The 18,293-nt window shown below is 39.9% G+C and overlaps 1 protein-coding gene across 1 annotated transcript in view; it reads right to left on the reverse strand.

The window, feature by feature from the left end:
- Positions 1 to 18,293, reverse strand: part of LOC136833711 (synaptonemal complex protein 1-like) — a 378,221-nt gene that overhangs the window by 29,912 nt on the left and 330,016 nt on the right. The window contains exon 20 of the mRNA XM_067095919.1: positions 17,682 to 17,822. Within this exon, the coding sequence (XP_066952020.1) occupies positions 17,682 to 17,822 (141 nt within the window). The remainder of the gene's footprint in view (positions 1 to 17,681; positions 17,823 to 18,293) is intronic.

Consider the following 18,293-nt stretch of genomic DNA (forward strand, 5'->3'; position numbering starts at 1 on the left):
CATGCGTGTATAAAAATAATTTCTGATGAATATATTTGAAAAGCGTCGTAACCTCGAACGTCAGAAGTCGGAATAATATATATATATATATATATATATATATATATATATATATATATATATATATATATATATATATATATATATATATATATATATATATATATATATATATATATATACATATACACACACACACATATATATATTTTATTTTTTTTTATTTTGGTACGAATACATAACTAGAAGGAATGCAGGTGAAAAACTTTTTTTTGCATAAAATGAAATAATATACAAAACACCAATAAATACAGATATATAGAAACTTGTAATAAATATAAAATTAAATATAAAATCAATGCAGAATACTCGCTCATAATCCTGACTCTTCGTTCTGTTCTTGTTTTCTCCTTCCTCCATTGAAGATTCTTGCATTTTTTTGCTCTCGACATGACGAGGTACAGGTGGAGGAAGGAGACACGTGCCCTTACTGCAGATGGGCCGCCCTTCAGCGGTACGCTGTGCTCTCCAGTGTCCCTTGGGTAGGCACACTCCAAAATATGACCGCAGTGTGGTATTTGCGGTCACACTCCCTGATCCTGCAAAGTGCTACCTTGCAGGTGCGACAGATGAACCGGGTGTCTCTTCTTCTGCCATTCATATGGCACACCCAGCACCGTTTCTGCTTACGCCCTTCTAGGGGCTCCAGTGTGTGATCCCCTGCCTGCAGCCGAAACACAGGGTCCACTACCCGATGGGACATTGGAATGTGAGGGAGGGCGGCAGCAGGGACAGGGACAGCAGGGGCGGCATCATCAATGGCGACGGCAGCAGGAGCAGGACGACCGAGGTTGACCCTCCTAGCGACATCTGCCCTATCCTCTTGGGGCAAATCTGGAGCTTGGGGCAGGGGAGCAGTGTTAGAAGGTCACTCCTCAGGATTAAAGTTTATGAGGGCATTCCCGGCCACCTCGAGAAACTGGATGTGGGACAACCTCCAGGTGTCTGAATTGTACCCACAGTAGAGGATGTAGGCATTCTGGAGGGCCAACTGAAGGAGGTATTTGAGGAGCTTCTGTGTCCACCTCCTGGTTCTGCTGGCGAAGGGATAATACTGGATGAGTAGATGAAAGAGATCAACTCTTCCTCCCATGTGCCTATTGTAGTGCCCAATGACAGTAGGCCATTGGACACGAAACTCCTCATACGTAACTCGGCCCTGCCGACGTGTCTTCTTCCGCTGAACGACCTCTTCTTGGATGGGCTCATGACTCGTCGTAATCATGGGCACGAGTCGGACCCCATTCCAACAGATGACGAAGACATCTCCCTTCCGCCGCCACTCTATCTCTCCTCTTGCCAGATGTTGCGGCTGGCTAGCGAACCTCTTGAGGACATTCGGGGGCCCACGCACCAACCGAAGGGTATCACTGACGTGCACACCTGCTCCATACAGTTCCTGGGCCAGGGCTACCGAGTTATAATAATTATCTATAAACAGGTGGTATCCCTGGTTACGGAAACGATCCACAAGATTGAAGACAGTCACACAGCGTGGAGAAGACCCCGGAATACACAGAGAGGTCCATGACGTATCCAGTGCTGGATTCTGTAATAAAAAAAATAACTTCACACCATATTTCTTTGGCTTCTTGGGGTTGTACACTATTATGCTTAGACACCCTTTGTATGGCATCATTCCCTCATCCAAAGAAAGGTTCTTGGAAGGAACCACGAGAAACTGGCACCGTTCATGAATGTAGTCCAACATTGGGCGGACTAAGATGAGGCGATCTGGGTTATTCCGGGGTATGGCCCTTCGGTTGAAGGCGTTGAAATACCTGTCCAACGCCAGGAAACTATCATGGGGCATAATGCCGGGCACATTGGGCGTACTTAAAAAAAAATTCTGCCTCCAATATTGCCTGACGTTGGCAGCAGACATCATTCCAAAGAAAATGTGGAGCCCCAAAAAATGCGCCATGTCCGTGAGGTTGCGGCCCTGCCAGCGATACGACAACGTCATCTTCAGTTCCTCACAGCAGTACTGAGCGTAATCTGCCATCTCTGCAACGAGGTATTCCAGCAATTCCCGCGTAAGGAAGAGCTGAATGAACCCCAGTGCAGTGAGAGGCACAGGGACGGTCAGTCCAGGTGCTGCCGTGAATGGGTGCATGTTAGGTGGGGTGGGGTCCTCCAACCACCCCTCATCACTTTCGGACGATCGGCCTTCACCTAAGCTGCTGTGACGTTGCGACCTTCTACGGGCCCGAGCGCGCGCACGACTTCGCACTCCCCCCCTCCCCACTGGCCCATCTCCCTCACTTTCTGTATCGTCTCCACCAGCCACAATCGGTGCCTCCTCCTCCTCCTCAGACTCTCCCTCATAAGCACTGAAACCACTGAACTCCAGTTCACTTTCATGCTGTGGCTCTTGTACGGACATTGGGGGCAAATACTCATCATCACTGACATCGGGCGTGATGTCCTCGTCACTAGATGACCAACTGCCATCGAAATGAGGACTTTCCACCTGCTCTTGATCGAGCTCCAACAAGTACTCATCAATGTCCTTTTGTTCGATGCCTCCCAAATGCCCCTCAGGACACCCCGATGTTTCCTAGGGGTCGTAAAAGGCACAGGTTGCAGTCCTTGGTCCCTTTCGGCCACACGTGGCCGTACAAACGGCATTGAAAAGCTGCAAAACACGAATGCGTCGAGAAATCGCTCTCCGACGATGTGTCGCTGATGCTTTGTAGTGCGAGAAGAAAGAAATTCGCGCATGCATAGCTGGGTCACGCTTGTAAACAAAACAACAGCGTGATCCGTGAACTCCCAGCATCCCTCAAGGCGCATGATTTAAAATCTTTCGCATACTAGGCCTATAACTATTAATCCGTGAATATTTAAACAAACTTTTTGTAGTCGACGTATTTTACGTCCACTTGGTACCCGACAGACAACTTTTGTTGACGTAAAATACGTCCAGTCGGCGTTTAAGGGTTAATTAGTTTCAAATAACAACTTGGTTTTTTCACTACAGGACCCTCAGCTCAAATGTTCCGTAGCAAATTGCTCGGTTCGCTTTTTACCGGTGGGTACAGCTCATACCATCTATAGTCCTTGTAAAAAACAAGACAATTTGCTTGGTCGCCACATGTGCAAAATTTGCAGTGTGCTCTTGGCAGCAAGTTTTAATGATAAAGCAGCTCGTTTTAACCTGTCACCATGGGTCCTAGGGTTCAGCAAGGGGGATGATGGGGGAGATTATATCTTTTCAGCAGAACTCCGGCAGCAAATATTTAACCCCTCAGAAGATCTATATTTGGGCCAAAACCCGGTAACATCAGTCCCCAATACCTCCCAGGTTAACACTGTGGAGGAAATAGAGAAGTTCCTCTTGGAGGTGATTTTCTTACAAACGAAGCTAATATTGCTACCGAAATGACCCTGCTGAACACAGAAGGATCATGGACACAACCTTCAGCTAACCATGGGAAAAACTCTCTAGAAGGAATTCAATCCCCATGCAGCTTTCAGAAGCTTATAAGGATCCTTCCCCCAAAGGGAATACAAGGATTCACTTAACCCCAATTGAAATGACTACATTTTTGGAGAGGTATAGTAACTCACCTAGGGCCTCTGCCCCCTGGGTAACAGGCAGTCACAGTTCATCACTGGACGAGTCAGTAGAGTTCTCGGCTAGTACTCTGCTGGGCCACAGTTCGAGTCTTCGGACGGCCAATGAAGAATTAGAGGAATTTATTTCTGGTGATAGAAATTCATTTCTCGGTATAATGTGGTTCGGATTCCACAATAAGTTGTAGGTCCCGTTGCTAGGTAACCAATTGGTTCTTAGCCACGTAAAATAAGTCTAATCCTTCAGGCCAGCCCTAGGAGAGCTGTTAATCAGCTCAGTGGTCTGGTTAAACTAAGGTATACTTAAGTTTAACTTTACAGGCGGTCACAGTTCAGCTGTGGATGCTCAGTCAAATTACGCAAGCTCCCCCAAAAGGGATACACAGTTTGAACCATTTGATCAGTTCCATAATGAAATTATGAGTAATATCAAAGATGCCCTTGCCACAGAATGGCAATATATAAAGGAAATATTGCATGATTCTGAACAGGAAATTAAAGAAATAAAGTCAGTGATGTACTCTCCAAAAGTGTAAAAGTATTGCATCCTGCAACTGAAAAGGGAGGGTGGAAACAAACTCTGACCAAAAAAGGTCCAAGGTTAGAATTCCAACTGGAACCAACAAAACTGCCAGTGTGAACTACAAAGCTTCAGGTCAAAACATAACAGGGGCTCCAATGTTCTCCCTTGATGATACTGATGATCCTTGGCATGAATCTTCACTGTATATTGTCTCTCCTGATAGTAAGTATCTAATTAATGAGAGAAAAACCATAATCGAAGCTGTACATGTGGAGCATAGAGACAAGGCAGCATTCCCTAATACAGAATGGTGCCTGATACCAACTTTGCCAGACATGGAGAAACATCAAAAGGAAAAAGTTCTCTTCCTGGGAATACAGCATTGAAAGCTATAGACGACAACTTTACCAGGTCAACAGTACGTGGATCTATACTCCCATTATGAATAAAACCCAACTTGCTCACCAAGTATCCACAGCCTTTTGTCCCTTCACTTTTAAAATAATTATCTATGTGAAGGCAAACTTTCAGAATTATGTAGTAACTAGAAAACGGGAGCCAATGGCAGAACTAAAACCATTTGCCACAGTCCTCCCAGTTTTGCCAAATTCCACCAAGGAATGGGCAACACTTCAACTCTCTTTTGAAAGGAAAAAGCTCCCCTTGGATGTTGCTACTCAGCAATTTGGGACCCCTACGAGATGAATCTCAGATGAGACAGCTTTATCAGAATTCCGTGCTAAGACTCTTCTCCTTAGTATCTTAACCTCTAACACCTTGCTAGAAACTGCCACCAAAAGGCTTCCAGAAGATTCCATGACACTTTTTGCTCTTGTGGCTAAAAGTCATATGAGAACCTTATGGGAAGCACTCTATGACTTTTTAGACTGGAGCTTAAAAGCACAAATGGAAACACTGGAAGGTTCCGACAAGTCACTTCCCAATGTGACTACTTTATTACAGTCTTACCCCTCCTGTAAGGACCTGTTTGAGGATTCTGTTGTAACTCAAGTCAACGAGCAAGCACACCAACAAAATTGTAGAGTACGCTCTACTGGGAAGAGGAGAATTCAGGAAACATAAAACCCGAAATTTTCCTTTACCCAATTCAAAAAAGGTTTGCTTTGATCAAAAATCATATAAGCCTGCAGTCACCTCCAAATCTTTTCCTCATAAACAGGTAAGTAGTCAGAAGGGACAACACCCTTCAAAAGGGCACTAACAGCCACATCAGCAAGGACAGCCTTTCCACAAGGTCCAAAAACCGTCTTACAAAGGAAAAGGAAAAGCAACACCAGGAATGCCTATCAAGGGGAAAAGGTAGAGCAAGAGGGGGATACCAATAGGAATTGTTTGGGCAGGGGTCGACTTCAAAACCACCAAGGAATGGAAGTCTTCTCCTTGAGTACACAGCACCGTTCTCAATGGGTTGGGGTGGAAATGGTCTCATCTCCCCCCCCCCTCTTTAAAGGGTAACCAGGGATACTACCTGTTTATGGATAATTATTATAACTCGGTATCCCTGGCCCAGGAACTGTATGAAGCATGTGTGCATGTCAGTGGTACCCTTTGGTTGGTGCGTGGGGCCCCGAATGTCCTCAAGAGGTTCGCTAGCCACCCGCAACATCTGGAAAGAGGAGAGATAGAGTGGCGGCGGAAGGGAGATGTCTTCGTCATCTGTTGGAAGGGGGTCCGACTCGTGCCCATGATTACAAGGAGTCATGAGCCCATCCAAGAAGAGGTTGTTCAGCGGAAGAAGACACGTCGGCAGGACCGAGTTACGTATGAGGAGTTTTGTGTCCAACGGCCTACTGTCATCGGGCACTACAATAGGCACATGGGAGGAGTTGATCACTTTGATCAACTCATCCAGTATTATCCCTTCGCCAGCAGAACCAGGAGGTGGACACAGAAGCTCCTCAAATACCTCCTTCAGTTGGCCCTCCAGAATGCCTACATCCTCTACTGTGGGTACAATTCGGACACCTGGAGGTTGTCCCACATCCAGTTTCTCGAGGTGGCCGGGAATGCCCTCATAAACTTTAATCCTGAGGAGTGACCTTCCACACCAGCCCCCTGCCCCGAGCTCCAGATCTGCCCCAAGACGATAGGGCAGATGTCGCTAGGAGGGTCAACCTCGGTCGTCCTGCTCCTGTCGACGCCGCCCTTCATGATGCTGCCCCTGCTGCCGCCCTCCCTCACATTCCAATGTCCCGTTGGGTAGTGGACCCTGTGTGTCGGCTGCAGGCAGGGGATAACACACTGGAGCTTCTAGAAGGGCGTAAGCAGAAACGGTGCCGGGTGGGCCATAAGAATGGCAGAAGAAGAGACACCCGGTACGTCTGTTTCACCTGCAAGGTAGCACTTTGCAGGTTCAGGGAGTTAACCGCAAGTACCACACTGCGGTCATATATTGGAGTACGCCTACCCAAGGGACACTGGAGGGCGCAGCGGACCGCTGAAGGGCGGCTCATCTGCAGTAAGGGCGCGTCTCCCTCCTCCACCTGTACCTCGTCATGTCGAGAGGAAAAAAATGCAAGACTCTTCAATGGAGGGAGAAAACAAGAACAGAACGAAGAGTCAGGATTACGAGTGAGTATTCTGCATTGATTTTATATTTAGTTTTATATTTATTACAAGTTTTTATATATCTGTATTTATTGGTGTTTTGTATATTATTTCGTTTTATGCAAAAATAAAAAAATTTTTCACCTGCATTCCTTTTAGTTATGTATTCGTACCAAAATAAAAATATATTATATATATTTGTGTATGTATGAATGTGTGTGTATATATATATATATATATATATATATATATATATATATATATATATATATATATATATATATATATATATATATATAGTCATAGTCATACCTCGAAATTACGTGAGGTTAGGTTCGGAGCCCCCTCGTGCAAGGTGAATTTTCGCGTAAGTTTGGCATGGTCTTTAAAAATGCTAATAAATGTTTATTTCAGAGTTTAAGTACTAAATATGACCTAATCATGCTCATTTAAAAGCTAGCTTTTAAATGAACTAAAGTTAGTGTAATTTTATTTAAAATTTACCTTATTACCCTTAAAAAAGGAATACAGTAAATGGTTGACATAAAAATTGAGTACTGCAAAGTTTCATAATAGCGCATTTACAGTAGGTGCGTACGTATACTAATGTTACCCCTAATTCATGGGATGCTGTTTTCTTTGTCACTTAGAGTAAAAGCCGTTTTCTTTGCGTCACTAGGCAAAATGTCACAGTCAACAAAAGTACAATTCCATAAAACATCGAAAACATGTACATAATGTTCGTAGAAGGTAGTACAGTACAGGTAAAATTCAATCAATTTAAAATTATATACTGTACAGGTAATGACGTACAGAGAATAATAAGTTGTAAACGTATGTTTGAGCGCTAACTGAGAGAGAGAGAGAGAGAGAGAGAGAGAGAGAGAGAGAGAGAGAGAGAGAGATACTGTAATAAAGTAACTGTACTGCTTTTGTATCGTATTTATGCGCAAATATATAAATACAAATTTTCCATTCTGATTTTACACCTAAAAACACAAAAACTTAAAAATTATACACACTTTCTACAGGGGTATCATCTTTGAAAAATGCAGGGTATCACATCTTGTAAAAGTACACCAAATGAACGTGCTGTAATTACATGCACATACAGATTGCACCAGCACTTTTCTCCGAGGTGAACAGAGTAATTTTGCTGTAATTACATGCACATACAGATTGCACCAGCACTTTTCTCCGAGGTGAACAGAATAATTTTCAAAGAATGACACTTATACAACTCTTAGTTACATCTCTGATATTACATTAAAGAATTCATTTTATCAAATGAGCGCGACTGAACAACCTCATCTCAAGGTCATGTAAAGTCCTTGTGACAAAGACTTTGCAAATGGACATAATACTTGTATGATATTTATGTACAGAAATATAAATATAAATTTTCCATATCGATTTTACAGTTAAAAGCATGAAAACTTATAAATGTACTTCAAACATTAAACAAGCATTTTCTGCAGCGGTATCATCTTTGAAAAGTGCAGTAACTTTGCAAATGGTATCACATCTTGTAAAAGTACACTAAGTGAATGTGCTGAAATTACCTTTGCATCATATTTATGCATGTACAAAAATAAAAATAATACATTTTCAATACAGATTGTACACACATGAAAGCATGAAATGATTTTTCACAGAGATTTTTACATGAAAGCATGAAAAGCATTTTTCATAGAGATTTTGCACATTAAAACATCAAATGCATTTTTCATACAGATTTTACACATAGAAGCATGAAATGCATTTTTCATACAGATTTTACACATAAAAGAATGAAATGCATTTTTCATACAGATTTTACACACAAAAGCATGAAAACTTGTAAATTACTTAAAAAATTAAACAGGGTTTCTCGAGAATTTCATGTCTGAAAAAATCGCGCATGCCCATTAGTTAGGTTCCAGTGAAAAGTTCGTGTGTGTGTGAATTCGCTCAACTCGAATCGTGTAAGATCGAAGTATTACTGTATATGTGTATATATATATATATATATATATATATATATATATATATATATATATATATATATATATATATATATATATATATATATATATATATATATATATATATATATATATATATATATATATATATATTTGGGTATTTTTGGTAAGCAAAAATATAACATTCTAGTGATATTCAATCATTTACCTTCATTTTGCAACAAACGGAAAGTCTCTATATACAATATTTCGATTTATGGTGAATTTTTCTGATTTATGGTGAATTTTTGAAAAAAAAAAAACTTTTTCCTTCCCTCCATGCACAGTAACTCTGCTGAAAATCTCAGAATTTCTTTAATCACCTTGTCGTAATTTTCGCGCCATTTTCTACTAGGCGTTACATAAAGTGTTATATATGAAAATGTGCGCAATTACACGTAGAATACAACAAAAAATAACTCATGGTTGTAGCTTTTATCAATTTTGAAATATTTTCATATAAATCACGATAAGTGACAAAATTTCAACCTACCGTCAACTTTGACTCGACCGAAATGGTATTTTACAATTGTAAGCAAAAAACGCTAACATTCTAGTAATATTCAATCATTTACCTTCATTTTGCAACAAACGGAAAGTCTCTAGCACAATATTTCGATTTATGGTGAATTTTTGAAGAAAACTTTTTCCTTCCCTCCGTGTGCAGTAACTCTGCTGAAAATCTCAGAATTTCTTTAGTCACCTTGTCGTAATTTTCACGCCGTTTTCTACTAGGCGTTACATAAATTGTTATACATGAAAATGTGCGCAATTTCATGTAGAATACAACAAAAAATAACTCATGGTTGTAGCTTTTATCAGTTTTGAAATATTTTCATATAAATCACGATGTGACAAAATTTAAACCTACGGTCAACTTTGACTCGACTGAAATGGAAAAAAATGCAATTGTAAGCTAAAACTCTTACATTCTAGTAACATTCAATCTTTTACCTTCATTTTGCAACAAACGGAAAGTCTCGAGCACAATATTTCGATTTATGGTGAATTTTTTAATAAAACATTTTCCTTCCCTCCGCGCGCAGTAACTCTGCTGAAAATCTCAGAATTTCTTTAGTCACCTTGTCGTAATTTTCGCACCATTTTATATTAGGCATTACATAAAGTGTTATACATGGAAATGTGCGCAATTTCATGTAGAATACAACAAAAAATAACTCATGGTTGTTACTTTTATCAGTTTTGAAATATTTTCATATAAATCACGATGTGACAAAATTTAAACCTACGGTCAACTTTGACTCGAACGAAATGGAAAAAAACGCAATTGTAAGCTAAAACTCTTACATTCCAGTAACATTCAATCATTTACCTTCATTTTGCAGCAAACGGAAAGTCTCTAGCACAATATTTCGAGATATGGTGAATTTTTTAAAAAACATTTTCCTTCCCTCCTCCGCGCTATGTAGCTCTGCTGAAAATCTCAAAATTTCTTTAGTCACCTTGTCGTAATTTTCGCGCCGTTTTATATTAGGCATTACATAAAGTATTATACATGACAATGTGCGCAATTTCATGTAGAATACAACAAAAAATAACTCATTGTTGTAGCTTTCATAAGTTTTGAAATATTTTCATATAAATCACGATAAGTGACAAAATTTAAACCTAAGGTCAACTTTGACTCGACCGAAATGGTAAAAAAATGCAATTGTAAACTAAAACTCTTACATTCTAGTAACGTTCAATCATTTACCTTCATTTTGCAACAAACGGAAAGTCTCTAGCACAATATTTCAATTTATGGTGGGAGAAAAAAAAAAAATTTTCCTTTCCTCCGCGCACGGTAACTTTGCTGAAAATCTCAGAATTTCTTTAGTCACCTTGTCGTAATTTTCGCGCCATTTTATATTAGGCGTTACATAAAGTGTTATGCATGAAGATGTGCGCAATTTCATATAGAATACAACAAAAAATAACTCATGGTTGTAGCTTTTATCAGTTTTGAAATATTTTCATATAAATCACGATGTGACAAAATTTAAACCTACGGTCAACCTTGACTCGACCGAAATTGTAAGCTAAAACACTTACAGTCTAGTAATATTCATTCAATTACCTTAATTTTGTAACAAACGGAAAGTTTCTAGCACAATATTTCGATTTATGGTGAATTTTAAAAAAAAAATTTTTTTTACGTCCTCGCATTACGAATTCATGCATCATTTTGTGATGATATTTTCTCTGTGTTGCTTTGATCATTTTACAATTTGCTATATACCAAAATCATCGCAATTTAGTGTACAATACAAGAAAAAAAAAAAAAACTCATTAGCTTTAACCGTTTTGCTCACAGCGCTATTTGTATACAATTATATATGAAAATTTTTTTTCGCACTGTCATATATTCCAATATTTATATATGATAATGATATTTTTTTCATTTCTGATGGTTGCATACTAAACTTCAGGCAATGACAAAAAAGGACCCAAAAATGAACTCTTAATCTTAAAAACTAAGCGTGCTGTGATTTTTTGAAAAATTTTTTTTCCGTTCGCTCGCTCACTCCTTAAACGCCAGCATACGATAGACACTTTTGTAAACAGAGGCTTGGCGTTTAAGGGTTAATAAATATAAAACAACTACTGTCTGGAGGATTTCATTTTTTCTATTCATTGCAGACCTATGTTCCAGGGTGGTTCATGCTGCTTCCACAAGAGTGGTTGTGTCACACAGGCCCTGCCTACCCGTTCATATCAGTGGATGTGTTTTAGCTACAGTAATGCTTTCTTATTTATTTATTTAGATTTTTTCAGTGTCAAGGCATAAATATAATCAAATACGAGTATTTCACATTTTTTAGTTGCAATTAAAGCCACTAAAATAATGTTATGAAAACTTTTTATGATTTTTCTTACTATTTTACCATTTGAAACTAGGCCTGATATAGAGAGTTTCTGTTGAACGCATGTGTGATGAGTGAACCAAAGTTCTGAAAATGTTTTGTCACTGTTTTTCCAAAATTTGGTTATAAGCAATATTTTCTTACAGTCTTGATATATATGACACATTTAGACTCATGGCACATACTATGGCCTTATGCTATGAGATAATCATGTTTTCGCATTCAAATAAGAAATAAATAGGTACATAGCATGTTGGTTGCCAGTTAGTGAATTTTCAACAAAACCCTATACTGTCATGTAGCATCAATTCTGAGCATGGCTGCAAGTGCACAGTTCCAGCATCCACTTACCAGCCATAAAAATACAATAATCAGTAGAAAAGTGCCAAATCCCATAAAAGCAAATGTTAAAATGCAAAATAATGTACCCATACAGCAATATACGTACACAATAAGCCATTCAAGAGCATAAAAATATAAACAAAAATGTTGTCATAGTACAACTCTAGTTCCATTGACCTGCCCATGGTGGCACTAGTATATTAAATCCAAACGTGAGCTTGCATGCATGCTATTTGTACTGAATTTGTGTCTTGAATAATCAGTGTCATGGCTTCAAAAAAATAAGGTGGCTATGATGAAATGCTACGAAAAAAAAAAAAAAGGTGAAAAGATTGCCATCATAATTCAATTCTCTTGGAATATAAAGGATATTGTTACGGGGGTGAACAACATCGTTAACAAAAGAGACAAGACCTACAGAGAAATGGGACAGCTTCTCTCTCTTTGGATTTGAATGGCAGACTCATCAGCGCATACCTATAAGCCTAATGTAAGATTTAGGAGAATGTGTTAGTCTTGTTTTTTAAGACCTCAAAAAGTAGTTCCCCAATGAGAAAGAAACAAAATTCAAGGGAAGAAGGTTGCAAAAGACCATCTGAATTTCATGTTGGGAGACAACTGTGCAGGTGACTTCTGGTTAAAGCCACTGTATATCATATGGAGAATCCTCCAACACTGAAAAACATCCCCAAAGCCTCTCTCGCAGTTACATGGATGTCAAATCCCATAGCTTTGTTCTTCAACTACTTTGTACCAGCAGTGTAGAAATATTGTGAGGAAAAGGGCATACCTGAGGGTACATGATCGTTTTATTTTGGAAAACTCTCCCCGTCAACCACAAAACATTGTCAACTTTCATTTGAATGCCACCATTGTTAAGTGCCTCCCAACACCACCACTATCTTGCATGCCATAAACCAGGTGATCATTGCTTATTACCTTCTATGGATACTTTAGCAGGATGTAAATGCAATAAATATGAAAGAGGAACTAACAATCTGTGACTTTTGGAAGGGTCATGATATCTACAATGCAGTCCTAAATATAGACACCACTTGGAAGGAGATTTCCCCCATGGGTATGAATGGCATCAGATGGAACAATGCCCTCAATCTGTTTACAATTTCAAGGGCTTTGGCCATGTGTGGACATGGCACTGAACAATGAACTGAATATGGCCTTGGAGGAGGAGGATTTCATCTTATTTGAGGCAGATAAGCAGCCACTGACAAAAGAGGAGTTGATTGAGCAGCAGTATGAAGAGGAGCAGGCACCAGAACCATGATGCTTCACCATCAATGAGATGCAGCAGGTCTTGAGGAGATAAACCCTAATGCTGAACACTTTCCCAGGGTGAAGGGAGCTGTGCACAACAGCCAGACCCCTCCTTGGAGAGGTATGTGCAAAAGACTACCCTAAAAGGATTGAATTGGATATAGAATTTAGGCCAAAGGCCAAGCACTGAGACCAATGAAATCATTCAGCACTGAAATGGAAATTGACAGTAAAAGTCTGAAAGGTGTATTAAGAGGAAATCCTCGAAGCTGCACTATGAATCAGTTGTTAGGAGAGGGTGGAAAGTAAGATGAAAGAAAGAGAATATGAAAGAAGGTACAGTAAAAGGAACGAAAAGGGGTTGAAGCTAGGGGCCGAAGGCACGCTGCAAAGAACCTTAAGTAATGCCTACAGTGCACCATGAAGTGCAATGATGACACTACCACCTTAAGGGGTACCCTAAAAGGAGCCACACAGGAAGACGCATTCATTCATCATCATGCATATCTCTCCTGTGTCCCCAAGAAAGACTCATTCAAAGAAAGAGAGATCCCCGACCTATCAAAATGGAATGAGCACACTATGTGGCAAGTGCCACAATTGTTACCCTTTCCTATGTAAATTTTCCCATTCCCAACAGGAAGTGGACAATGGCTCCTCAGCTATCAATCTGAAAGACAGGCACATCCCTGTCAATGTTCCCTTCCGCCCCTTCCCTTTCTGGGTAAGGAGAGAGACATACAAATTCCAGGTCATGCCCTTTGGATTAAACACTGCCCACAGACACTTCACAAAATTTTAACAATTGTCATTTGGCAACTCAGAAAACAGGGAGTTCACCTGGTGGCCTATCTAGAAGGCTAGTGTGGGGAACCACCAGAGAAGAGTGCCTACAAAGCCTGCAAATGGCAGTCAACAGACTGCAGTCAAAAGGTTTAATGATAAATTGGGACACGTCCCACCTCACACCCAACAGGCATTCTGTGTGGCTGGGACTTGGTTGGACTACCTTTGTTAATACCCAGCCAGACTCAAACACCAAAATAGGAAGAACCTGCAAAGGTTTCTGGCCTAATCCAGTGTCTTCCAACACAGGTTTGAACAGTTCCTGGGCCTGATACATTTCATGTCAGTGGAAGGTTCAATTCTCAAACTGAAACTCAAGGATGTACACAGAGTCTGAAGGCTACTCCATCCTTGGACCTGGAAGGGGTGCTCTTTCCATACAGATCGACTTGACTCCCCTAGCTGTGCAAGTAGTTATACCACAGATGCCTACATTACAGGTTAGGGAGGCCATTAATAGAATCATTGGGTACCTGAAAGATGGTCATCTGTTTTAAGGAAGTGTCACGTCAATTTCCTAGAACTGATGCCTGTCTATCTTGCTCTCATCCTCTTTCTGAACAGTGTATTTGTTATGACTCTACAGAATTACACTTCACCTACCTGCAAAGACTGGTAGACATGACTGATGCAGAGTATCTTTCTCTCTCTCTCTCCCAGATGCCCTCTTTAGTGCCTTCTCTCTCTCTCAAACCAACCACTAAAATATGGATGTAAAACAAAAGAAAACCATCCTACAAAAATAGAGTTTATTATGCAAAACTAACAATGAGACAATTAATGAAATTATGCATAATAGATAATTAATCCCAATTAAGTTTTATCCCAAAAAGGACACACTAAACCACTGTAAGGGAACATATGTGGGAATCAACTCCTGCTTCCCAACCACTGTAAGGGAACATAATATGTGGGAATTAACTCCCACTTCCCACAAAGTCTCCAAGTCTAACAACATTAGTTAAAAAGTCTGTTAGTAACACCTCCAATGCCTTTCAGTCACAGTTCCTTTTTAAATGACCACTTCCCACTATGGCTATGTTACACGCATGTCTGTGCAGATGTGTGACCATCTCAATTTAGCCATGATTCCATTGAAACATTCTGCCAAAGAAAGGAACCATCTCCATTAAAAACCAAAGTTCACCCAGTTTACAAACACACAGAAACACAAGAGATAATTGTTAGATAATGACAAAGGAATAATAGCTAAAATAATCAGGTCTGTAAAAGTTAGTGATTTTTCTAAGTTTCTACTCATTCTCCAGCAAATGGGAATTCCAATTTCCAGTGTGTCCTAAGCACGTCCTTCCAATTTGGTTTTTCACAAAGGAGTGAACCATCTATCACAACCCCCTCTGCACTTGGCGATTTCGTAACGCATGAACGGATTCACGTTTCTGTTTAACACACCCAGAAATCCGACTAAAACCAGACCTCAGGCTTCTAGAATAATCTATGCTGAAGCTAACCTCTGCTTCATGTGTCACAGTATCCAGGCACTCTCCAAACAATGCTCAGGTCACAGGTGGACAATGCTGAATTGCACAGAATGTGCTTAGCAATGCTGTAAAAAGCGCCATCTCATCAAACACCCAAGTTCTTCCACCTGCGAAACCGCTGAACCTTGCAAGAATTTGCATGTCACAAATACCCCCGAACCCATTTAATATATTTTCTAAATCTAGTCTGACATTGCAACTCACCTGGTGAAGAAACTACTGACTTCATCTATTCGGTAATACCAGTCTGTATGGCTGGATTAGCTCCTGTTTAAGGACAAGTGCTTTGCTACTACCACAATTATGATCTACAAGGTTGCACTGTGAGTCCTTAATGAATAAATTTGGTAGCGACTCCAATACTAAAGTCTTTAGCTCTCTCCTCCATTCCTTTGCACTGCAATGACTAGCTCCTGCAAAGGGTCACATTACTTAGTTCCTAAATAGGGATCCTCAACTCCTGTCATCTCCTCATTTCAGTGGTGCTAATGCAACTACAGCCCATCTGCTCAAAAAGGCAGTCTCAGTCTCCTTGAGCACCTTGGCATCAGGAACCCAGATCAGTAAACTCAGCTCTCTCAAATGGGGTAAAAGCTTCATAACCTGAATGTCTAACAAACATTTGCTGTTGTCCCCTGGCCCATCACTCCTGGCCAAGAATGCGGACCCTTCGAGGAAGAAATCCCCTATTTTTTTATGAGAAAATAATATTACATATAAGACATTGTGCCACCCTAGGCCCTTTCTCCTGATTGTGTTTGAAATCTGTAAGTTATAATTCTGACCAAGATTATACAATTTTTCCAGTTTTAGTTTCCTGAAGACAAAGCTTCTGTGCTTCTTTCTGGATGTTTAATTTATCGGCACTAATAACAATGCTATGACAGATTCACTATATAACGGCAGTTAATTATTTTGCATAATTTTCTTTGTATGAAGTTGCTGCATCTATGGATGGCCTAGATATAGATGTCAATCTATGGGTACCTTTGTGATTAGTGTTTCTCTTTGGATTATTTAAGTGTTGCATTTATAAAACCAAAAGTACTTGATGCATTTGGCTATATACTGAGTAGTAGCAAAAAGTGTGTCGAGTCCACCTAGGTTAAGAGCATTATACTTCAACTCAAGGGAGTGCACTTACGTGGAGTTGGAGGAGGTGAGGCTGAAGGATTTCGTAGTCTCATCTGAATCTTCATGTTCCACTGCTTCAGGCAATACCTCAGCCCGTAATACCATTTTGAATGCTTGCGACAGAGGAGAAAGGAGCAGGATACGCGTCGACCTCGGGAGGCCTTTTATCTACCTCTCAGAAGTGTACTATTGACCTAGCAGGCTAAGCATCTGATTCAGACAGGTGGGCTCCTACCACAGGGAATGACACTATCAACTCAAGAATAGAAACCCTGTGGTTGAAGGGGCTATGGATTTGAAGCCTAGCATAGCTAGGAACTGAGTTACAATTGCAGTTATCAACCAAAACAAATTTGACCTCTCAAATTTTAACCCATAAAAAATGGGGCATGTGTAGTCATCCAGTATGAGCACTGGAACCAATGAGTTGAGTTGGTCACTGAGCACATTCCCTATATCATAACATGCCCAAATACCTGAGCTTGTGGGCCTTGCTGTGAGTAAGGACATCATAGTTTATCTCATCATCAGTTTGGGTCCAAGTACAATGCTAGAAAAACAAGCAATTACCAGAAACTCTCTGAATAAAGAGATGGTCCAAAGCTGAGAGAGAGAGAGAGAGAGAGAGAGAGAGAGAGAGAGAGAGAGAGAGAGAGAGAGAGAGAGAGAGAGAGAGAGAGAGAGAGAGAGAGAGAGAGAGAACTTTTAAGTCATGTGCACGAATGGTAGGAAATAAAGGAAAGGCTGTAGTATGTAAAGTTCTTATTGTGTAAAGTACTCCAAGTCGTAATTCAAGGCCAATGAGGTCTAAATTCACTATATTAGATATATTTATATTCCACACAGTATAATAATCAAATTTCAACATATTTTTGTTTAAAATATCAAATCGGAACCATCCAATTATATAAATCTAAAGTAAAAATATACTCTTTGCTGTTTAAGTTACATTTTCCAACAAAAATGAAACTGCATTACATACCTCAAATGTACAGGCATCTGAACTAGAATCTCCAGAATTTGCACATGACGTAGGCAGTTTAAACATGACATGCTTCTGCAGTGTAGAAGGTAACAAGCTTCTCTTGCTTTTCAGAATGCTTGGAGTACTCTCCTTCTGACCCTGGGAAAAAATTACATCTTCATGATAAAATAAAGTTTTATATATACTTACTAAGCAATTACATAGCTACTAGCTTCCTACCACGGCAGTCCAAAAATTCAAATTTTGCAGTGGTGCCACCATCACTAGTGTAGGTGACAGGGTTCCACCCACTATTGGAACTGACAGGTACAACTCAGCAGGAAACTTCAATTCATTTGAGCCCTGATGTTCATCAGTGGGGAATGAGATAGGGCTCTGATTATGTAATTGCTTGGTAAGTATATACAAAACTTTATTTTATCATAAAAGTGCCATTTTTATATGTGACTTACCAAGCAATTACATAGCTGACTTCACATTGAGATGAGGTGGGATACATGGACATATTCTAATCCAAAACACTAATAAAGATAATGACTCTGAACTAGAAAGTTTGGTAGCATTGGGTCAATGCTTGTTGTACCTTACCTGCTAAGAGAGATGTGGCAG

The sequence above is a fragment of the Macrobrachium rosenbergii genome, chromosome 4 (assembly GCF_040412425.1).
Source record: "Macrobrachium rosenbergii isolate ZJJX-2024 chromosome 4, ASM4041242v1, whole genome shotgun sequence".
Classification (NCBI taxonomy): Eukaryota; Metazoa; Arthropoda; class Malacostraca; order Decapoda; family Palaemonidae; genus Macrobrachium; species Macrobrachium rosenbergii.